General features: G+C 51.7%; 2 protein-coding genes across 3 annotated transcripts; one reads left to right on the top strand and one right to left on the bottom strand.

Moving 5' to 3' along the window:
• Positions 1-8,001: 8,001 nt before the first annotated feature.
• LOC133356342 (insulin-induced gene 1 protein-like) lies at positions 8,002-14,668 on the top strand. Of its 2 annotated transcripts, none has more exons than XM_061573815.1 (6): positions 8,002-8,105; positions 10,019-10,201; positions 10,322-10,446; positions 11,010-11,176; positions 11,497-11,596; positions 12,706-14,668. In XM_061573815.1, exons 2-6 carry the CDS (start codon positions 10,030-10,032, stop codon positions 12,745-12,747), a joined length of 606 nt encoding a protein of 201 aa, XP_061429799.1. In that variant the 5' UTR covers positions 8,002-8,105; positions 10,019-10,029; the 3' UTR covers positions 12,748-14,668. The 2 variants fall into 2 exon arrangements, with proteins under 2 accessions (XP_061429799.1, XP_061429798.1); XM_061573814.1 differs by lacking the exon at positions 8,002-8,105 and adding an exon at positions 8,698-8,887.
• Positions 14,669-16,900: 2,232 nt separating this feature from the next.
• On the bottom strand, positions 16,901-22,663 carry RPS27A (ribosomal protein S27a). The gene is made up of 6 exons (XM_061573854.1): positions 22,617-22,663; positions 22,363-22,478; positions 20,844-20,901; positions 18,330-18,439; positions 18,069-18,200; positions 16,901-17,115 (listed from the first exon to the last, which is right to left on the bottom strand). Exons 2-6 carry the CDS (start codon positions 22,408-22,410, stop codon positions 16,966-16,968), a joined length of 498 nt encoding a protein of 165 aa, XP_061429838.1. The 5' UTR covers positions 22,411-22,478; positions 22,617-22,663; the 3' UTR covers positions 16,901-16,965.
• Between the last annotated feature and the right edge of the window lie 610 nt (positions 22,664-23,273).

Below are 23,273 nucleotides of genomic sequence, written 5' to 3'. Positions count from 1 at the left end.
CGAAACACCTGGCGTGGATTTTCTTTTAATTCTCCTGCTGTCTGGGCACTCCGTGTGACACCGCAGGGTTTTTCTCTCACGGGGCAAGTGACCCGATGAGTTTGGACATCCGTGTTCTCAGGTCTTGCGGAGTGGGGGGGGGGGCAGTGGATGGGTGGCGCAGTGGTTAGCGCAACCGTGCCAACTGACCTGGGTTTAGTGATAGGTACAAAACTGGTACAAAAACTGACACCTTTATACAAGGCATCATGTTTGCAATAACCACAACACAAGCAGTCAAAATGCAAACAAAAAGAAACAACTCTGATAATTATATGCACTGTCCTTGAAGTTGATTGGTCCACACCCGAGACAACTTTTCTTAGAGCCTAGTCTCCATTGGTGTTGGACCAGATGACGCCAAAAGGCGTACAACTCAAAAACAGCGCACTATCAGAGTATTTAGAGCTCGGGGTAAGCGTTTACACTATGATACCTCCTTTACCAGTGGCAAAATATAGTGATAGGTTTTTACCCTTTCAACTGGTACAAAAACTGACACCTTTATACAAGGCATCATGTTTGACCTGGGTTTCATTTTGCGGCTGTGCCTACTCACGTCCGTGCCAAATTATGTAAACTGGCATCCGCTCCTCACCGACCGACACCGATCCGGAGCGGTGAAGTATGGTCAAACCCACGTAGCCCACAGTCGTGTGGGGAGGCCCTCTGTCCAGCAGTGGATTGCTAAAAAGGGCTGTGGAAACTCGAAGAGACAAACCGGTACAGTGTGCACCTTGCCAGCATGGTTATAAAGAAACTGTGCTGAGCAGTGAAAATCGGAGCGGTGGCAGCAGCTGCCTGCCCTGTCACTCTGCGAGTGTGCGTGCGGAGTTAACCAAGAAGGAAGACAGAAGCACATCTTTGTTTTTGAGATTTTTTTTTTGAAATGGTGACCTTCGGTAAACCTCACCCCCATGGCCTAAACACTGACCCACGGCCTCAACACTGACACACGACCAAAACACTGACACACGACCCACAACACTGACACACGACCCACAACACTGACACACTGCCTCAACACTGACACACCGCCCTAAAAAATGATACACGGACCTCAACACTGACACTGTTTTTAGTTTTATTTTACCAGGTAAGGCCCACCACTGAGCCTTGTAGCTCGTTCTCAGAAGCGACATGGCCATCACAAATGATAGATCAACGACGTGGGCTTTTCATCATCGTGTGGAAATTCATCATAGCCAAATACTTTCATCGCGCGGTGATGTTGATTCTAAATGTGAAGGGAAAAACCGGAGGACCCGGGGGAAAATCCACGCGGCCACCTGGAAGAGACACGCAAACTCCAAATGTACAGCAGGCGTCAGGGTTCGGATCGAACCCACGACCTCCTGCATACCAGGCGAGGTAGTTCACATCTCCTAGCCACCGTGATGATGACAGAGAGGGAGAGACACGCAGACTCCAAATATACAGCAAGCGTCAGGGTCGGGATCAAACCCACGACCTCCTGCATACCAGGCGAGAGAGTTAACATCTCCTAGCCACCGTGATGATGAGAGAGAACACACAAACTCCAAATATACAGCAGATGTCAGCGTTGGGATCGAACCCATGACCTGTATACCACGCGAGGTAGTTAATATCTCCTAGTCACCGTGATGATGATGATGATGATGAGAGAGACACGCAGACTCCAAATGTACAGCAGGCGTCAGGGTTGGGATCGAACTCACGCCCTCCTGTATATCAGGCGAGGTAGTTAACATCTCCTAGCCACCGTGATAATGACAGAGAGGGAGACAAGCAGACTCCAAATACACAGCAGGCGTCAGGGTCGGGATCGAACCCACAACCTCCTGCATACCACGCAAGGTAGTTAACATCTCCTAGCCACCGTGATGATGAGAGAGAGAGACACACACAGCCTCCAAATATACAGCAGATGTCAGCGTTGGGATCGAACCCACGACCTCCTATATACCAGGCGAGGTAGTTACCATCTCCTAGCCACCGTGATGATGATGATGAGAGAGAGACACGCAGACTCCAAATGTACAGCAGGCGTCAGGGTCGGGATCGAACCCACGACCTTCATAACAGGCGAGGTAGTTAACATCTTCTAGCCACCGTGATGATGAGTGAGAGAGACACGCAGACTCCAAATATACAGCAGGCGTCAGGGTCTGGATCGAACCCACGACCTCCTTCATAGCAGGCGAGGTAGTTAACATCTCCTAGCCACCGTGATGATGAGAGAGAGAGACACGGAGACTCCAAATATACAGCAGGCGTCAGGGTCGGGATCGAACCCACGACCTCCTGCATACCAGGCGAGGTAGTTCACATCTCATAGCCACCGTGATGATGACAGACAGAGAGAGAGAGACACGCAGACTCCAAATACACAGCAGGCGTCAGGGTCGGGATCGAACCCACGACCTCCTGTATACCAGGCGAGGTAGTTAACATCTCCTCGCCACCGTGGCGCCCTAAAGCTTCGGATAACCCTCGTGAAAGGGTCTTCAGAGTCGGCGATGATCTCCGGGGTAAACCACGCGTCGTGCTGCAGCACAGCGGCAGGAACGCCCCCGCCCGCCCGCCCGCCCGCCCGCTCAAGTCCCGATCTCCCGTTCTGCCATCACGTTGTTCGTCGGCTTCCCCCTCCTCCTCCTCGTCGAATCACCTCCAGCCCCCAGATCGGGACGGACACCGCTGTGCAGCTATAGGAGTGGAGCGACACGGACGCCAAGAATACGTGAAATACAATTTAAACCGACTCGTTAGGAGCCGGCCATAAATGACGTCACGCACCTAGGAGTGGGGGGGGGGGGTCAGACATTTGTGACGATGTGTGACGAGGGAAGGGGGGTTTGAGAAATGTGACGTCACATCAAAATGCGCAACTTTAAATAACTATAGACAACACGTTCTACTTAATTAAATAGACTTTCTTATAAATGTTTTCTCCTACAACATCAGAGTGCAGCGCCACATTAAATACGCACTACAATGACAATAGTAATAGGGTTTTACCCTTTCAACTGGTACAAAACAGACACCTTTATACAAGGCATCATGTATAAAGGTGTCAGTTTTGTACCAGTTGAAAGGGTAAAAACCTATTACTATATTTTGCCACTGGTAAATGAGGTCTCATAGTACAATGACAATAGTTTAAGCGAAGCATGTTTTATTTGGGGGGGGGGGCAGGGCTTTGTGACGTCATATTTGAGGGGGGGTCTGACTTTTCGTGACGCCGTGTTACGATGGGGAGGGTAAAAAAATCGTCAAATATCGCGTGACGTCATTTATGGACGGCCCCTTAGAGACCAGTTGGCGGCCCGTGGCGTTTCCACTGAGGTGGGGCTGTTGTGAGTGCCCTGCGAAAAGATGGTTTTCGAATTAACAAAACCCTCGTCACGTGATTGGCCTTCCCGTGAGAGTGATACAACTGTCTTCTCTACCAACGGTAGGCATTTATAAACAATATAAAACAAAATAATTTAAATCAACTAAATTAAATCACGACGTTTCGGAGGCAACACAAGCCTCCCTTATCAGGTGTAAGAAGGCACAGTTATTTTGCTGTGCCTTTTTACACCTGATGAGGGAGGCTTGTGTTTAATTTAGTTGTTTTCATTTATTTTATTTTAGTAATTGGTTTACCTAAGTGACTTTACCGAACAAAAACCAAAAAGTATGAATTCTTGCAGTCACGAAAGCTTCAAATCTAGAATACAAAACAACAATGCACTTCAAATGCTGTCCCCATAACCCTCAAGTCCACACTACACGACCCCTTTGACACTGCCAAAAAGCCATGACCCGCTCCATTTGCACGGTGCAACCTCGCGTCGCGACATCGTCTCTCATCACAGCCACGGGCGCCTTCTTCACTGCATGAATGGGCCTCAAACGGCGTGGCTACTATGCTCGAAGCTGCTCATCGCAATGAATGAGGGGACATCTCTCACTCGGATGCCTTCACACGCGTCCCAAGACCTGCCCGAGGCAGCACAAGTCAGACTGTGGCGTTGCAGCGGTCTCTACTACGAACAACTTAAAATGTTATGTCCATTGGGCAATTCACGTTGAAAGAATCGTGACATTTTAAACGTTTGAAACGCAACACATTTTTTACAGAAAAGTTTCTTTAATTAGAAAAATAATTTCTAACCTCCGGCGCCACGACGCCCCCCGTGGACCAAGCGCACCTTCTTCTTGGTTCTTTCGGTAAAGTCACGTAGAAGGGAAATAATAAAATAATAAAAATAAAACATTATAAAATAAAATAATAAAATAAAGTCTCGTAGAAAGGAAATAATAAAATAATAAAAATATAACATTTTTTTATAATATAATAAAATATAATTGTATTATGTTTATTTTATTTTATTATTTCCCTTCTACGTGACTTTACCGAAAGAACCAAGAAGATGAATCCCTGCAGTCACGAAAGCTTTAAATCGAAGCGCACCTCGTTCGAGACGCCAAATGTCATCGCATCTCCCTCCCTCCCTCCCTCTCGAACGCCATTCCTCCTCAAAGAGGCGCCGGTGTAAACCGTCGCCCAACCCGCATCGGAAACCTCATCAACAGACCGCGGTGCGTACACCCCCCCCCCCCTCCCATGAATGTAAAATGAAAGCCACGAAGTCACGCGGTTTGCTTGCGACTGTGGGCCACGCAAATCCAAACTGTGGACCGCGCAGTCAAACCCCACAGAATAGACACGTAGCGGACACAATGCAGACACCACGGAGATAGAATGAGATCCATTGAACGATACAAGACGCATTTCAGCAGCCCAATCGTGACCACGCAAATCCAAACCGTGTACCGCGTAGACACAAAGCTGTCAACCCATACGGTTTAATTCTAGATTTACCCGTAATTATTTTATAGGGAAAATTAGTTTTCCGATCCATACGGTGTACAGCCGTTTCAAAAGGGCAAACAAAATAAATCTCCATTTGTTCGTGTTTCTCCCTTGTGATGGGACTTCGTAGGATGAACGTTGAGATGTATAAGGGGCACGGGGTGACCAATAAGGTCTGAATTGGTCTGTAATAAGGTAGGGCACTGGTAAGGGGTTGAGAGGTATGCACAGCGGATACACACAGACCCGTCAGATCCTCTGGTACTGGCATTTTAGTTGTTCCAAAGGCCAGGCCAAAACCTAGGGAGAAGCGGCTTTCAGTGTATAGGGTCCTCGCCTGTGAAACAGCTTGCCAGGGGATCTGAGGGCTTCAGAATCATTAGGCACTTTTAAAATAAATCTAAAAACTTACTTTGTGAAACTTGCTTTTGATTAGGATTTCCTTAATGTGTTATTTTTGTTACGTCCTTGCTAGAAATTTGTTACGTGATTTTATTTTGCCGAAAATGTCACTTTTATTGTTGATGCCTTTAAAGCACTATGTATTGCATTTTCTGCACGAATAGTGCTATAGAAATAAAGTTTGATTGATTGATAGAACGAGATCCATTGAACGATGCAAGCCGCAGTACGGTAGCACACCTGTGTCAATGTGGGTAAACCCACGGGGAGTTTGTGATCTCTTCCGTGGAGGAGGAACAGCGCAGCAAAACGACACGAACTCTCGCTGCGCTGAAGCCCCGCTCGTGGTGGCTAGCAGACAGACCTCTCGACATTGGCTAGTGAGTTCCTGAACACATTTTTTGCCATCATAGACATGGATAGACAGTCAAACGGCTATGGCGTGTGTGTGTGTCGGGATATCGCCTCTGTCGGGGAGGCTCGTGAAGGACGCTGCGACTGGGCAAGTTGGAGGCAGTCGTCACATCTAACGACAACGGAGGGCAAAGGAACGACGCTCACAACAACGAGCGGAGCGTCGGGCGACTAAATGCAGCAAGTTGGCACAGCAAGGGGGTTACAGCTGGTGCATCTGCCAGTCGCCTCAGTCAATCCATCTGCTGGGTCTGTCCCTTGACCTCCTCCTCCTGCACCGAGCCTGGCACAGCAGTCAACCCATGGCACCACCTGGGTCTGTCCCATGACCTACTCCTACACCGAGCCTGGCATATCAGTCAACTCATGGTGTCTGGGTCTGTCCCGTGACCTCCACCTCCTGCACCGAGCCTGGCACAGCATTCAACCCATGGTGTCTAGGTCTGTCCCGTGACCTCCTCCTCTTACACCGAGCCTGGTATATCAGTCCGCTCATGGCACCTGGGTCTGTCCTGTGACGTCCTCCTCCTGCACCTAGCCTGGCACAACAGTCAACCCATGGTGTCTGGGCCTGTCCCGTGACCTCTTCCTCCTGCACCTTGCCTGGCACAACAGTCAACCCATGGTGTCTGGGTCTGTCCCGTGACCTCCTCCTCCTGCACCGAGCCTGGCACAGCAGTCAACTCATGGTGTCTGGGTCTGTCCCGTGACCTCCTCCTCCTGCACCTAGCCTGGCACAGCAGTCAACCCATGGTGTCTGGGCCTGTCCCGTGACCTCCTCCTCCTGCACCGAGCCTGGCACAGCAGTCAACTCATGGTGTCTGGGTCTGTCCCGTGACCTCCTCCTCCTGCACCGAGCCTGGCACAACAGTCAACCCATGGTGTCTGGGTCTGTCCCGTGACCTCTTCCTCCTGCACCGAGCCTGGCACAGCAGTAAACTCATGGTGTCTGGGTCTGTCCCGTGACCTCCTCCTCCTGCACCTAGCCTGGCACAGCAGTCAACCCATGGTGTCTGGGCCTGTCCCGTGACCTCCTCCTCCTGCACCGAGCCTGGCACAGCAGTCAACTCATGGTGTCTGGGTCTGTCCCGTGACCTCCTCCTCCTGCACCGAGCCTGGCACAACAGTCAACCCATGGTGTCTGGGTCTGTCCCGTGACCTCCTCCTCCTGCACCGAGCCTGGCACAACAGTCAACCCATGGTGTCTGGGTCTGTCCCGTGACCTCCTCCTCCTGCACCGAGCCTGGCACAACAGTCAACCCATGGTGTCTGGGCCTGTCCCGTGACCTCCTCCTCCTGCACCGAGCCTGGCACAGCAGTCAACTCATGGTGTCTGGGTCTGTCCCGTGACCTCTTCCTCCTGCACCGAGCCTGGCACAGCAGTAAACTCATGGTGTCTGGGTCTGTCCCGTGACCTCCTCCTCCTGCACCTAGCCTGGCACAGCAGTCAACCCATGGTGTCTGGGCCTGTCCCGTGACCTCCTCCTCCTGCACCGAGCCTGGCACAGCAGTCAACTCATGGTGTCTGGGTCTGTCCCGTGACCTCTTGCCAGCAGCGAGCCTTCGACACCTAACGTGGCCTCAAAGTGCACCTAGCCTGGCACGGGCTCCGTGGGTGACGTCACCGCCACTGAGTGGCGAATGGCGGGTATTGGTATTGCTATAGGCGGCGGAAATGTCCAATCGATAAGCCATTTTGTCGAGCTATCAGTTGTGGCCAGGCCGGGTGGGGGTGGTTTCGTGTTGTTTTTGTGGGTGTGTGTTTGGGTGACTTGTTTAACTTTCTTGTACTTTGCACTCCGATCGTGTTTTTGTAACTGTGTTTGTTGTTGAAACGTCCTTCGCCCGTGCACGTATATGCTGGACATCTGTGACAAAAGAGCTTCATCGCTCATCGGATTTATGCTGCAGTATCAATAACGTTTTACCGAAAGAACCAAAGAGTATATGGATTCCTGCAGTCACGAAAACTTCAAATCAACATTGATTCTGATTCTGGGTGGCAGGGATGTACCAGGCACGCCCCCCCTACGTTTGCCCCGCCCCCTTACGTTCGCCCCGCCCACATTGCGTTCGCCCCGCCCACGTTGCGTTCGCCCCGCCCATTTCTCCGTTCGCCCCGCCCATAACTCCGCCCCCCCTCGCCCCGCCCCGCCCCGCCCGCCACCCGCGAGCCGGGGTCACCACGAGGCGGCCGCCAGGGCTGATCAGCTGATCGGCTGGGCTCATGTGACGTCACGGTCAGGCCCTCGGCTCGGCGCGCTCCCATTGGCCCGCGCCGCCTCACCAGACAGCGCGCGCTCGCCTCCCGGAAGTTGCGCGCGCGCGGTAAAAGGCAACGCGGCACGTGACCCCCCCCCGCCGCCGCATTGAATCCCGGCCACAACAACGGCGAGTCGACGAGGTGAGTGCACGTGTGGTGATGGGTGTGCTAGTGTGTACACTTGTGTGTGTGTGTGCTAGGGTGTACACTTGTGTGTGTGTGTGGTGATGGGTGTGCTAGTGTGTACACTTGTGTGTGTGTGTGGTGATGTGTGTGCTGGTGTGTACACGTGTGGTGGTGTGTGTGTGTGTGGTGGTGGTGTGTGTGTGTGGTGGTGGTGTGTGTGTGTGGTGGTGTGTACACGTGTGTACACGTGTGTGTGTGTGTGGTGATGTGTGTGTGTGTGTGCTGGTGGTGTATGCACGTGTGGTGATATGTGTGTGTGTGCTTGTGTGTACACGTGTGGTGATGTGTGTGTGTGTTGGTGTGTACACGTGTGGTGATGTGTGTGTGTGCGCGTGTGTGCGCGTGTGTGTGTATACGTGTGGTGATGTGTGTGTGTGTTGGTGTGTACACGTGTGGTGATGTGTGTGTGTGTGCGCGTGTGTGCGCGTGTGTGTGTATACGTATGGTGGTGTGTGTGTGTGCTGGTGTGTACACGTGTGGTTGGGTGTGTGTGCTGGTGTGTACACGTGTGTGATGTGTGTGCTGGTGTATACACGTGTGTGTGTGTGCTGGCGTGTGGGTAGCGGTAGTGTAGTAGCGGTTAGCTACGAACCGGTTCAGGGCCCTCCCCTAAGTCCACTGAGCCTCAAATAATTACCTGGTGCGGTGTGTAGTAAACTTCGCCACGAGGGAGACAAAGGCGGACGGGCGTGGTAGCTGGCCACCCACCCCCTCGTGTACCGCTCCGGCTTTTATAGGTGCTCGCTAACAGCACTTGCCCCTACAGTCTGTTAAGGCTATACGGGGGATCTTTGTCTTTTTTGTTGTTGTTGTGGCCTCAACGTGCACATAGCCTGGCACAAGCGCCGTGGTGACGTCCCCGCCACTTAGTGGCGAATGGCGGTTGTTGTTGTTGTTGCTGCTGTTGTGTAGGGGGCGACCCGGGTTCGATTCCCGCTCACGGCCATCATCAGTGGCGCTTATCTGAACCGGCCCTGGACCTCCCCTAGGTTGACTCGGCCTCAAATGAGTACCTGGTGCGGCGTTTAAACATCGCCACTGGGGAGACAAAGGGGGCCGGGCGTGGTGTTGGCCACCCACCCCTTTCATAGGTGCCGCTCGCTAACAGCACTTGCCCCGATAGCCTGTGGCAGGCTACACGGGGGATCTTTGTCTCTTTGTTGAGCACCGTCAACGTGTCGTGCTATATGGGCCGGGTTCCGTGTTCTTCACACTTGTCGAGTCTGTACGTGGCACGACTCGCTGGTGAACTTTACTCGGCGGTGTGTGTGAGTGAGTGTTTTGAACGGTGCAGTAGGTGATGTTGGTGGTTAGCAAGCGCTCTGCTGTGAATCTAGCAAGCCACGTTCTTTCGCTGCTCACGGCTAACATCTTTGGCAAATATCTGGGCCTCCACTAGGTCGACTCCGCCTTAAATACACCGCCCCCTCGAGCGCCGTGTTGATCTCAATAAGTGCTCGCCAACAGCATCTGGCCCAACAGTGCGTGCGACTACATGGGGTGTCTCTGTGTGTATTTGTGTGTTCATATGGAGCTCCTATACATATGGAGCTCATATATAGGTGTGTATTTGTATTGATGCGTTCGTGTTGGTGGTGGTCTTGCAGATAGCTGTGCAGTGGTGGTCATGGTGATGTTGATGATGGTGATGGTAGCGATGTTCCAAACAGCCGAGCGATAATGGGGGACGGCGGTTTGCATGGCGATTATGGTTGTGGAGATGATGGTAGCAGCAGTGACGGTAGCAATGGTGATGTCACAGCCAGCTGAGCAATGATGGACCAGCTTTAGATGGTGGTTGTCACGGTAGTGGTGGTGATGGTGATTGTTGATGATGATGGTGGTTGTCAATGGTGGTGATGTTGCAGAAAGCCGAGCGATGATGCTGATGGGACCCGCTGTACGGGGAGCTGTCCGCCGGGCGGTCGTGCTGTTCGTGGTGGGAGCGACGCTCGCGCTGCTCATGGAGCTGCTCCTGCAGCCGCCGGCGTCGCGCTCCGGCCTCCTCTCGGCCGGCTGGTGGGTGCCGCCCGTGTGCGGCACGGCCGCCGGTACGTACCCCACGCGGCCTACGCGGTGACTCGCGCGTGTCGCCGTGCGTAACCCCTGCGCGTTTGGCGTGTCCGCGTGTCGCGTTCTTGACCTAAGCGTGTGCTGTGTGCTCTCCGCAGCGGTGATCGGGCTGCTGTACCCATGCTTGGACAGCTGCCTGGGGGAGCCTCACAAGCTGGAGCGCGAGTGGGCGAGCGTGCTGCGCTGCGTGGCCGTGTTTGTGGGCATCAACCACGCCAGTGCCGTATCCTCCTCGTCGCTTGATTCTTACTCCGGTGTAGTCGTTCGTCTCAAGGGAGCGTTGTTGTCGATTTCCCCCTTTGTGGCATCGACGTCGCTTCCCCTGATCGAAACATCCGTTCGGCTCTCTCGCAGAGCAGTGCATCCCCCTCCATGCTCGAGAATGGTCCGCTGAAGCGAATATCACAGAGGCCACCTGTGAGATCTCTTCCATTGACCTAAGGTCCACACAGTCACGGGCAACATTTTCCCATCCGTTCTGCACGCGAGAGTATTGTTTGTCGCGTTGGCAAACAAATACGTAATTCTCAGAGCTGTAAATTCGCTATATAGTCATTGGTGACCCAGCTGAGACCATTAACTCACGACACATTAAGAAACACACTTCAATCACTGTGGTTGGATGGCCTGAAACCCGAATTTGAACCCACGCACTCGCATGGTGACAGCTCGGAGCTCTGACCTCTGAGCCAACTGGTCAACCGGCCTCCTCACGCCGAGTTAGTTTTGAGGGTCGGTTTGTCCTCTGGAGAGGGCCGCGTTTGTCCCCCTTGACCCTCGTCGCAGAAACTGGAGTTTGCGAACCCGACGCAGCTGTCTCTGACGCTGGCCGCGCTCTCCCTGGGGCTCTGGTGGACGTTCGACCGCTCGCGGGGAGGCCTCGGCCTGGGCCTCGTCTGCGCTTGTACTGCCACCCTCCTCACGCAGCTGCTACTACGCTGCGGCCTCGCACAGTAAGAGACGGTGGCATTGGCGCGCGCGGAATCAAAGTGTGTGTCGCGCGGAGCACGGTGACAGCAACTGGTGCTGGCGCACGGAGTCGGCAGACGTAGATGGCGCGGCGGTGCACAGGCATTGCACGCACTCTGCAGCTCTAGAAGCGGCGCTCTCAGCTCTAGAAGCGGCGCTCGCAGCACACCGTGACGCACACCGACAACAGATTGCACCCGCGACGGCGCACACAGCTTATTCATCGGCTGCGTTGAGTCGGTCCGTGGTGCCGAGAGGTCGACTCACCGTGTTGGTCTCTGTCTCCCGTCCCCTCCGAGTGCAGGTTCTCTGCCGACGACCTGCTGTCTGTGAGGTCATGGCTGCCATGCATTTTCTTCGCGGGAGGGGTCACGGTGGGGAGCATTGGGCGGCAGCTCGCCATGGTAAGCTGCTGTGCGCGTGCGTGGTGTGCCCGTGGTACTCTGATGTGTGTGTGTGTGTGGTCGTAGTACGTTGATTTGTGCGCGGGATGTACCCGCAGGACATTGCCATGTTTGCGTGGTGTATCTGTCGTACGTTGGTGTGTGTGTGCATGGTAAATTGTTGTGTGTGTGGTGTCTTCGTGGTACGTCGGTATGTGTGCGTGGTCTACCCACGTGGTACATTTATGTGTGTGTGTGTGTGGTGTACCTGTGGTATGTTGGTGTGTGCATGGTAAATTGTGTGTTCGTCGTGTACCCGTGGTACATTGGTGTGTATGTGGTCTGGTCATTCCCATCACAGTAATGCTTACGCCATCATTCCGTAGCTTGTATTCTGTGGCCACATACACTGTGACCCACATTAACCATGGCGCAGCCAATCTCTCAACCTGTCTTGGAAGCCAAGCAGGTGTGAGCCTGCATAGTGCCTAGACATGTGACCACCACCACGCACAGACAGGTTCAGGCGTCAACGAGGCAATGCAGACAGCAGAATGCCTCGTTGTACTGTAATTCTATGCTCCCACTTCCATACACGCTCCTGACCCTTAACCCTCGCTGACCGTCGGTCTAAAAACCGCCACGGGCCACATGGCACGTGCAGTGGGGGGGAGGCGGGGCAGGAGTGGGAGGCCCTCATCCAGCAGTGGATGCACACGAAAGGGACGTTACATGTGAAGCGTGCGTCTGGAGCGAGTCCTCGTAGCGCGTGTGGCCCGGGTCTTTTCCCGCGCGTGCCGGTGGTGGTGCGGGAGCTCACGGTCGTGTCGTAGTGGTTAGCGCTACGCTGCGCTACGAACCTGGCGACCCGGGTTCGATTCCCGCTCACGGCCACCAACACCAGTGACGATTATCTGAACCGGTCCTGGGCCTCCCCTGGGTCGACTCGGCCTCAAATGAGTACCTGATGCGGTGTGTACACATCGCAACTAGGGAGACAAGGGCGTGGTGCTGACCACCCCACCCTCTCGTGTGCCGTGCCGGCCTGTCGCAGGTGCTCACTAACAGCACTTGCTCCAACAGTCTGTGAAGGCTCCACGGGGGATCGTTGTGTTTGTCTTTGATACCAGTGCGAGGGCGAGGCCAAGCCGGATCATCTGCACGCCGACTGAGCGACGGGACCGCTAAGGAGCTCACGGGCTCCACGTGGGGGGGGGGGGGGAATCGCCACCCCTCTCCCTGTCTGTTGCTATCATCGTCGTCATCGCCGCTGTCGTCACGGCGACCGCGGCCTCTGCCAAAATCGCGACGCTGCGCTCGACTGTTGCGCCACGTCGCTCGAAGCAAATTTCTCTCAGCATGGGGGCCGCGTCGTCTGCGCCCCCGTACGTACAAAAAAACACCGTCCGTCGCTTGCGTGCTAGCGCAGCATGCAGCATCCAGGTGGGAGGGGAGGGCAAACGGGGCAGGTTCCACCCCCCCCCCCGCCCCCCCCGTGACACGAGTGTCTTGGTGTGCACGTAGCACGCACGCGTGGGGGGGGGGCTGTGGTGCAGTGGTGAACTCGATCCTTCGACGGGCACACCTGGTGCGGGGAACGTACCACAGAAGGCATGGTGCCGGGCACACCCCGCTCCCTCGTGCGCCGCCACGCCAGCCTTTATAGGTGCTCGCAAACAGCACTTAACACCCCCCCCCCTCCGCCCTCGTCTTTAAAGGCGATAGCGATCGTTTTTTCTTTCGTGTACAATGTATAATTTACGTGTATATAACTTGCAGTGTTTGTGACTTTGTGTACGTGTGCATGCATTGCGTATATACGCGAGTGCTCTCGGAAAACAATTTGCCCCCCCTCTCCACTTCCAACATGGGGTGCCCCCCCTTGATGCGATGACACTACAGACACGTTGGGTGAACCCTCCCCCCGGCATCGTCACGCGAAGACCGCATGTCGCCGCAGCGTTCTTGTGCACTACTCTTTCTCCCCGATGGGACATGAGGCTACGATGGTCTCTCTCGCTCGCTCCATCTTTTCCTTCCCTTGGCTGCATGCTGTGCCTCTTCCCCATGACCCAAGCTCGTTGGTGACCTCATGAGCCACAGGTCCCATGATTGCACGAGGTCTGCTTGCTCCCATCAATTTGTGTGGACGTCTTTGCCAGTCGCAACCACCGTGCTCATCCATTATCCCCTCCATGTCGTCTCCCTCTTGAAGCCAGTGGCATCTCCAGAGCCCTCGTCCACGGTGCTGTGCCCAAACCAAAGTCTTGCCCCCCCAACACTATCCACCCATGGCCAAGGCACCGGGACGTTTGTAGCAGAGGTCACACTCGGGTACCCGATACTCGTACCCTACCCGATACCCGGCTACCCGTACCCGGCCGGGTACGGGTATCCGTTTGCGACCCTGGTGCGGCCGTGTACGGGTACGGGTAGGCCGTGAGTCACTGGTGAGTAACCGTTTGTCACTCATTTCCCAACGTCTTGTCTCTTCTCACAATTCAAGTTCCTAGAATCAACCCACCCGCGCCTGCAACATGGCTTCATCCCAGAGGTCGCAATCGGGTACCCGTACCCTACCCGATACCCGGCTGGGTATCGGGTAGTCGGGTAGTCGGGTAGTCGGGTATCGGGTACGGGTACCCGTTTGCGACCCTGGTGCGGCCGGGTACGGGTAAGGAATCAAAACCCGTTTGCGACCTCTGGTTTGTAGTGGGGGGGGATATTGTCGGTGGATGTGACTGGCAAAGAGGAACCCAGGCATTGCTGGAGAAAGGAAATGGGAGCAGGAGACATCTCCCTCCAGAGGCGAATCCCAGACATCAATCTGACCCCCTTCCATCTGTCCCATCCCTAGTACACTCCACGAAATGTGAAGCTTTGCACGGCAGTAACACAGATTGCCAAAATATGAAGGTGTGCCAGCCGGACTTTCGGCCGTGTTACTTGCGTGTGATGGTCCTGTTCCCCCTCCCCCCTTCCACGTATGCACTCCTCCTCCCTCACTCCGCGCCAGTGTTTAGACAGAATCGCGTTCTGTGGACGCTCCAGAGTCCGATGTTACACTCGTGTTATTAAAAGTTTATTTTGATTAAAAAAAAAAGTTGCTCGTTTTTTTTAAGGGTTGGTTTTAACAGCTATTTTGGGCAGGTTAAGTTACGGTGTTTTTCTTTCCTGTCAGTTTTGTTGCCAGATAAAAGGGTAAAAAACCAATTATATTTTTTACTGGCAAATGCTTACCCCGAGCTCTCATACTCTGATGGCGCATTGTCTTTGAGTTGTGCGCCTTTTGGCGTCATCTGGTCCAACCCATGTGAGACTAGACTCGAAGGAAAGCTGTCTTGGGTGTGGACCAATCAACTTCAAGTACAGTGCATACATTATCAGTTATGTTTTTTTGTTTGCATTATGACTGCAGGTATTGTGGTCTATGCAAACATGACTCCTCGTAAAAAAAGGTGTCAGTTTTGTTGCCAGATAGAAAGGTAAAAAACCAATCATCAAACAAATTGCTGTTTTGGAGAGTTGGGTGGAGCACAAACTCTTCACGTATATACAACTGTGCCGCAGTTACAAGGACTTGCTCAACGCCCGTCTCCCACAGCCAGCACTTCAACACTCCGCACAGTGCACTCAACTCCCACGGGCACGCGTCAAGGTGGCAGCAAAGGGGTAAACTCCAGGCCGTCCACCCATTTTTTATTACCAAATTCTCAGTCTGGCCACAAATGACATCACAAATGACGGTTCTCGACTCAACGTGGCTAAATGTAACATTTAAATCTGGGGACTGTGGGGGTGAAAGTTCTACCCTCGACTATATTTCACCCAAGTCCACTGGGAGGGATCCATGGCTATTCACTTCCATGGGCACCCAAGGGTTGCACGAAGCTCTGAATGCATTCGTGCTTGTGGGGACACCAAAGACAAAGATCCCCCGTACAGTCTGAACTGTTGGGGCAAGTGCTGTTAGCGAGCAAATAGGAAGGTGGCCAGCACCACGCCCAGCTGCCTGTTTCCTCAGTGGCAATGTTTGAGGCCGAGTCGACCTAGGGGAGGCCCAGGGCCGGTTCAGATAATCTTCACTGGTGTTGGCCGTGAGGGGGAATTCAATTCGGGTCGCCACGTTCGTGGTGCAGCGCGCTAACTGCTACACTGCCCACTGGCACCCACACACCAGTGTACAAATCGACGAGATCCCAGATATTGACAATCCGCAAAGCCATCACCTCAACGGTGAGAAAAGAGCCATCGGAGGATCCAATCAAACGCATCACCTTGCCATACATAGCAGCGGGAACCAAAAATATTTCCAAAATCACGAACACAAGATCCAGGTCCGATTTAACACAGTACATAAAATTAGTGATCTGATCCCATGTGGACAATATTCCTGACAATATCGCGGCGTCTACAAACTAAGCTGTATCTGCAGCAGCTACAATAGGGGGAACTAAGCAACGTCTCAGACCTTGTTGGTGAGCATTAGATTTGAAACACGGTAGGACCAATACTTCTGCCGTGGCTGATCATTACTTTAATGCGGCTGGCTCACGAAATGTATTTCTCCAAGACGATGGTACTATGCAAGCTTACTGGCTATCAACAAAAGATTCGTTCATGAAGCCATCCATATGTAGACATTTTCAACCGATGGTTATGAACTCAGCAAAAATTGGAAAGATGTCAACCACTTTTGGGTCATGACTTTTTGTCAACCTCCACTGTCAGCAGTATGGGTGTGTGGAGCGAGGTGCAACGATTACCTGGCGGCCCTTAGGTATAGACCGCTGCCTTGGCGTTGTTTCCTCCTCCATTAACATGAGCTGCCCCACCCATGCTGTTGACACACTTGGGCTAAGCCCATCTCCGAACCTTTAGTTTGCCTTCAGAGGCCAACCCCCGTTTCCTGATGACCGCTTGTGTTGCGATCAAAACAGTGTTTTTTTTACTGAACCAGATTAAGTCTACATTATAGACTTCCAATATGCTCACTCATGTTAATAACCATTGCTACAGTCTACATCAGACTGCCAATATGTTCACCAGCTTAAAAACCAGGCAACAGTCAGCATTATAGACTGCCAGTACTCAAACTAAAAACAGGCTACAGTGTACATTATACTGCCAGTACTCACTCCGATTAAGAACCAGGCTACAGTCTACATCAGTGGTTTTTATTTTTATTCATTTTATTATTTTTCTATCTCCGTGACTTTAATTCCTGCAGTCATGAAAGTTAAGTAAAAAAGAATCCCAGAAACCGTTTTACAAAACCACACATTCCGCACACACACACCGAGCAACGCAGACACGAGGGCGCACTGCCGTTCACAAGGCTTCTTTATTAAGCATCGCGGCACTTAACAAAGAGGGGTGACACGCGCACATCACTTCTCCTCGGGTTTGTTGAACACGTAGGTGAGGCAGCACTTTCCGCAGTACTGCCGGTTGAAGTGGTTGGCCATGAAGACGCCGGCTCCGCACTCCTCCGAGGGGCACTCACGCCGCAGACGCGTGATCTTGCCGTTCTCGTCCACCTGTCACGCGGCACAGCGATTACAATCAGCGCCTTGGGTGGTGGAGGCCAAGGGAGGGGGGAGTCGTGGTGAGCCCAGCCCAGACATTATTTGATGACCACTTGAAAACGAGTGGGATATCAAATAATTAACTCTTCTTGCCCGTATAATCAAAATGGGACGAGTGTATTGGTTGGTGTCAATTTCTACGCTGGCCCACAGTCTAGAGGCCAGTGGAGATTTCTGAGGCGACACCTGCAATGAGCAAAGTTGCAGATAACTTAATAATTTGAGTTATGGGTCAACAATTGTGCACAGCGGCCTACTCTTGTGAAGGAAGCCGCGAGGGGTCCCCATTAACTTGAAAATCCCTCATCCAAAGGACGGTTCACTTCAGCACAGTGCATAGATTCCAGAACCGATGGTGGATGGGGCCAGTGGACCTGAATGAAGATTGCTGTTTGCGAGCCTGTCCTTACCCAGTCCCAAGGTCCGCTCGTGAACCTGAGCGTGCACTCGCATTGTCCGCATCGCACATCTCACGATGTATATTTTACCAGGAAAATCCCGCTGAGCTACGATAGCTGTTACTCAGAAGCGACCTGGTTATCACCAATGATAGCTCGATGATGAAGTGGGCTTATCGTCACGTGCAAATTTATAGCAGCCAAATAATACAATTATAAATGGGGAGGGAAAAACCGGTGGACCCGGAGAAAAATCCACGCAACCACGGAGACACCCAAACTCCAAATATCAAGCAGGCATCAGTCAGGGTCGGGATCGAACCCACGACCCTCCTGTATACCGGGTGAGGTAGTAAACATCTCGCCACGGGGCACTCAACTGGCTCGGTACAGAGTGTGGCCACCGTCTCCTGTGCTACCCAGACGCAATGTGTCGCACCCCCCCCCCCCCATGACTAGGAGACGCAGCAGGGGGATTTGTACGCGATGGGGTCCCGCCGCCCATACCTTGTAGTACTTGAGCACGGCGAGCTTGACCTTCTTACGCTTGTGCTTGTTCTTCTTGGGGGTCGTGTACGACTTCTTCTTGCGCTTCTTGGCGCCACCGCGCAGCCTCAGCACCAGGTGCAGCGTCGACTCCTGTCACCGAGAGAGCCCAGGGGGGCAGCGGAGTGAGCCCGCCGCTAACTCTCCACACCGAGACGCGACAACTCCGCGCGCCGAGCAGTGGCAAACCAAGCTGTTCGTTTACGAGCGCAGGATTCGTACCTTTTGAATGTTGTAGTCGGACAGCGTGCGGCCATCCTCAAGCTGTTTGCCTGCAAAGATCAGCCTCTGCTGGTCTGGAGGGATGCCTGGAAGGATTGAATAACGCATCACTTACAATCCTCCACTCAAAAGCTTCACTGGGCACCAATGTGAATTCCCTTGACAATTACATCTTCTCTGTGTGCGTGACAGTGCACCGATAAGATTGTGCGTGTGAAGTAAAGTGAATAAAATGTTTAATACGTGGCACTTTCGGGCATACAATCCTGCCACTCAAATCGCCATCAGATAAAAACTCAATATAACATTAGAGTCTAAACAATGAGAAACAAATATATATTTACAAATATAAAAAAATATAAACAAGTTGTGGTTGCAGGATGTAATTACTGGCGAAACGTTGCCCTCAAATTGTAATTGTTGTGGGGTTTACTCTCCAACACAACCGGTGCGCTGAATTAGTAACTAATTGGTATGTTTTGTGTACGTGACAAACCTTGCCTAATTTGGCTGTGTCGGGTTTAACGACATTGATATTTATGAGATCTAACCCAAAAAAATCCCTCGATTATGGATATTGGTCGCCAAAGCCTACCACATGTTCAACTGCAGTTGTGGTTGCGAGTTAGTTGCATACAAGTGCAGAGGCGTTTTGAGTTGTGATTTCAATGTAGCGATGGCGTTAAAAGTGTAGATTTGCTTCGGGGGCGGTTGTTTCAAAGGTGTGAACACTGAAAGTAAATGTCTGTCCACCCCCATTGCTTTGTGTTCGCCTTTCGGCGTTGTCCTCTGGTCTGACACTGGTGAGACAAGGTCGTGAAGAAGGCTGTCTCTAATGTCGGCCAATCAGTTTCAAAGACAATGCATACATTGTCAGAGCATATTTGTTTGCATGTTTTGCCACTGGTATGTGTGGGTAATGCGGACATGGCAAAGGGCATCTATTTGGTGTTTTAACGTCTTTGCACAACTCCTGTTTTATTGCCAGAAAGGGTAAAACCTATTTTTATTTTCATTGTTTTGTTGGTTGTAGTGTTAGTGTTGTGGAGCGAATTCCCTTGTTTTGCGTGCTGTGTACAAGGTGGAGGTTGTGTATTGTTATTTATGTTAATAAGATTATTTTGAAGCGTATTCTGCATTTTGACTGGTTAATCAGTGTGTGTTTTTTTAGTTTGCGTGATGTGGGATGCTTCCTGGGAAGTTGCAAATTAAGTCTCGCGGCCTTATTCTGGATGACTTGCAGGCGTTGTTTCAGCTATGCTTAAAAGTTGCGAGTTGCAATAATCTAGACGTCACGAATTCCGAGTATGAGCTCTCTTCCTAATGGAGAGGTATGTATGGGGGGCTGTTTCATGTTGTGTAGATGGTAATGTGCAGCTTTGTGATTCTAGAAATGTAACCTGGTGTCCAAAGCGATGCCCAAGCTGTTAACTGCGTTGGCTCTATCACCAAGAGGTCTGCTGTAATAGACGCTTAACTCGTCGTTGTTTGGTGACAGTTAAAGAGTATTGCTTTTTGTACGTTTGGGTTTAAAAAAATTGTTTGCGAGCACACGTTTTAGAGTTGTGGTCAGTGGCTCCTTGCGTGATAGCGAGTTACAAGGTTGACGTCATCCGTGTGTGAGCGATGTCGGGAGACCAAGAGGTTTGCTATTAAGGTGCAGAGCGGTCTGATGCAAGGGTTGAAGAGAAGTGGTGTCCAAGAGTGGAGCTCTGAGAGACTCCACAGGTAATTTGTAAAGGGGAAGATGCTTTATTGTTGAACGCGAGTGTAGCAGTGGAGACTTTAGCTTATCTGCAAGCCGTGTAGGGACTGATGCCAAAGTCAGTACCGAGTCTATGAGATGATGGTTGGTCTACAGTGTCAAATGCTGCCGTCAGGTTCAACGATGATAGGGATGATTGTAGGTGTGTGGCGTTATCCATGTTGCGTAGTGCATAGTCTGGTATACTCAGAGCTGATTCTGTGCTGTAGTTGATGCAGCAACTAGAAAGGTTTGCAGTGATGTGATTTGTTGAATGGCAATTTTTCCCAATAATTTTTGATTCAGAAGGTAGGTGAGAGATAGATCTATAAAGTCCTTTGGATCATTGATGTCTAGTGATGGCTTTTTATCAGTGGTATGACGTTTGATTTTTTAAATAAGCTTCGAATTGTGTCAGTAGTGAGAGAGCTTTATCAGGCACGTGATCGCTGCCGGGGTAGGTGTTGGAAGGGCCTGTAGTGTGAAGGGGTTGTGTCAGAGGGTTTAGTCTGGTTGATGATGTTGTGCACTGCGTCGTGTTGATACTTGCGTGAATTGATGTGTTCTGTTGCGTTTCGAGGCTGGTAATTGTTATTTTCTAAGGTTATGGTGAATGTGATTGCGTTTCTAAGTATTTTTTTGTTTTGAAAGAATGTTACGAATTTAGTGTTTGTGCTGAAACCGAGTAGTTTATGGTTTTGGTTGGGAATAGTGGAGTAGATTCTATTGAATATTTAAAAGTTGTTTAGTGTGTGACACTATAGCAAGACGCACCCTCTTGTCTTGAATCTTTGCCTTTACATTCTCGATAGTGTCCGAGGGTTCAACCTGCAGTCAGAACACAAGACACGCCAGGAGCGGAGATGTCATCAATGCCGGATGACAATGTTGCAGCCTTTCACCATGCACCCACGCTGTTGGTGGTAAATTCATCTGCTAGTTATGTCTAAGTGTCAACAATGTTATTTATTGGCCCAAAAGGCAAAACACTTTTGAGGAGGATGCATATCCCACGCCGTGGTATTTGATAATTTCTCCCCACACCAAGTCGTGGTACAACGATTAGCAAGCAGCGCAAGAGGGCGAGAAAATCAAGGTCCACCAGTTCGATCCCAAGTGCAGGCGGCCAAATTGGGGAACATTTATTATATTTCGCCCTCCCCTGTCCACCAGCAGGTCAGCGAGTGGATAGGCAGGTGGAGCGTGGTGGGGTAAAGTGTGGGTAATCCTGCCTAATCAAACACGTGTCAACGTGGATAAGTGGCCCAAAATATCGCTCCAGAGTACTATAAAAAAAACGACAACGCTCTTCCACGAGATATCAAGGATCTAACGAGTATGTGGACATTTAAAAAATGTGTCTTAAAAACTATGTATACACTTAGTATATGGATTCTGGAAGTGTATAATTATATTTATGCTGCGGTGTCCTTTACAGTGCTTCGAGATCCTTAATGAAAAGACGCTACGTAAATGTGAATTAGTATTCGCCACTAACACCGCATCCATAAGGCAAACGATAACAGTACAACGATTCGGGCCAATGGCCTTCTTCAGGGCCTGCCCTCGTGGAGGCCCGCTCCGCCAGCAAGTGTGGCCGTGAACGAGCGACCACTGCAGAGCAACTCTGCCAGCAGGATGAGGGGACACGCGGTGTCTAATGGCTCACGACAACACGCAGACGACACGTAGATAACACGTAGACGACACGCAGACGACACGTAGACGACACGCCACTCGTGTCTGTGCGCAATGCGAGGCGGCAATTAACTTGGGGAACCACACGCAGGCAAACATCGCCTAACCACCACCACGGCCACGGCCCATCACGTCTCTCTCTCGCTCCCCCGTCTCTCCGTGGCTGTCCCGGTTCGCATTCGCGGGGAGTTGCGGCGGGCGGGGGATGAACGACTTAAAGCGGCAATGGTTGAGGGCCTCCGCTCACCGCCCCACGTGGCGGTGGCCGTGGTAGGGACACGGAAGGCGGCAATGGGAGACTGCCTCCACTCACCCCCCTCCCCCCACACACACGTGGTGGACACGGGCTCCTGCTCACACACTTCTGCTATCGACACTCCCTCAGTCCTCCTCCTCCTCGCACAATCCACTCGTGGCGAGGTCTCGGCAGCCGCCACGCTCGTCATTTGTGACGCCTCTACAGCTAGGCCGCACGCCACGAGGTCGCAGCCTCGGCTGCCTCCCCCCACACCGCTTTGCGTTCCCGGGACGTGGAGTGTTTGTGTGGGGCAGGCAAAGGGTGGGTGGGGGGTGGGAAGAGTCGCGCGGCACCTCGAGGGTGATGGTTTTGCCCGTGAGCGTCTTCACGAAGATCTGCATGGTGATGGCGCGCGCCTCCAAACCACTCGTGGCGTGTCCGCACGCCCGGGGAGGGATAGCCGAGGGAACTGCGGGGGGAGGGAAACACGACGAGAGCGGTGAGCCGAGGGGGGTGAGGATCGCCGAGAGCGGGTGGCCGTGACGACGAGCGGAGGAGGTTGACGATGCGAGAAGAGGTGCGAGAGAGAGACGAGAGCGATCCTCACCCTAAGATGGCGGCGAGAAGAGAGGCGGTCGCGCGGGGCGGAGCCTCTTATAGTCGGGGTCCTTCGCGGCGCGGGCAGAGGTGGCCGAGACGCGCTGAGCAATAAGTGCCTACTCTGAGGTTTTTTCGGTAAAAGTCACGTAGGTAAAAAATAAGATTATAAAAAATGAAAATAATTAAAAGGCACGAAGGGGAAAATAATAAAATAATATTAATAAATGAAAATAAATAATTTAGTTATAAAATAACATAATAATAAATTAAAATAATTAAAAGTCAAGTAGGTATAATTAATAATAATAAAAATAAATGAAAATAACTAAATTAGTTATTTTCATTTTCTTGGTTCTTTCGGTAAAGTCACGAACCACGTACGTGACTTTACCGAAAGAACCAAGAAGATGAATCCCTGCAGTCACGAAAGATTTAAATCGATAGTTATTTTCATTTATTAATATTGTTTTTATTATTTTAATAAATAACCAAATTAGTTATTTTCATTTATTTTTATTATTTTATTTTATTTTTTATATTTTTTTCCTACGTGACTTTACCGAAAGAACCTAAGAGTATGGATCCTTGCAGTCACGAAAGCTTCAAATCTAGAAAGAAGTGCCTGTTGACAATACATTAATTAGTTAAATTAAATAAGTTAATT

This window comes from Lethenteron reissneri, chromosome 53, assembly GCF_015708825.2.
Source record: "Lethenteron reissneri isolate LAM-NWPU_2019-01 chromosome 53, ASM1570882v1, whole genome shotgun sequence".
Classification (NCBI taxonomy): Eukaryota; Metazoa; Chordata; class Hyperoartia; order Petromyzontiformes; family Petromyzontidae; genus Lethenteron; species Lethenteron reissneri.
This window is presented reverse-complemented; position numbering and strand designations above follow the sequence as displayed.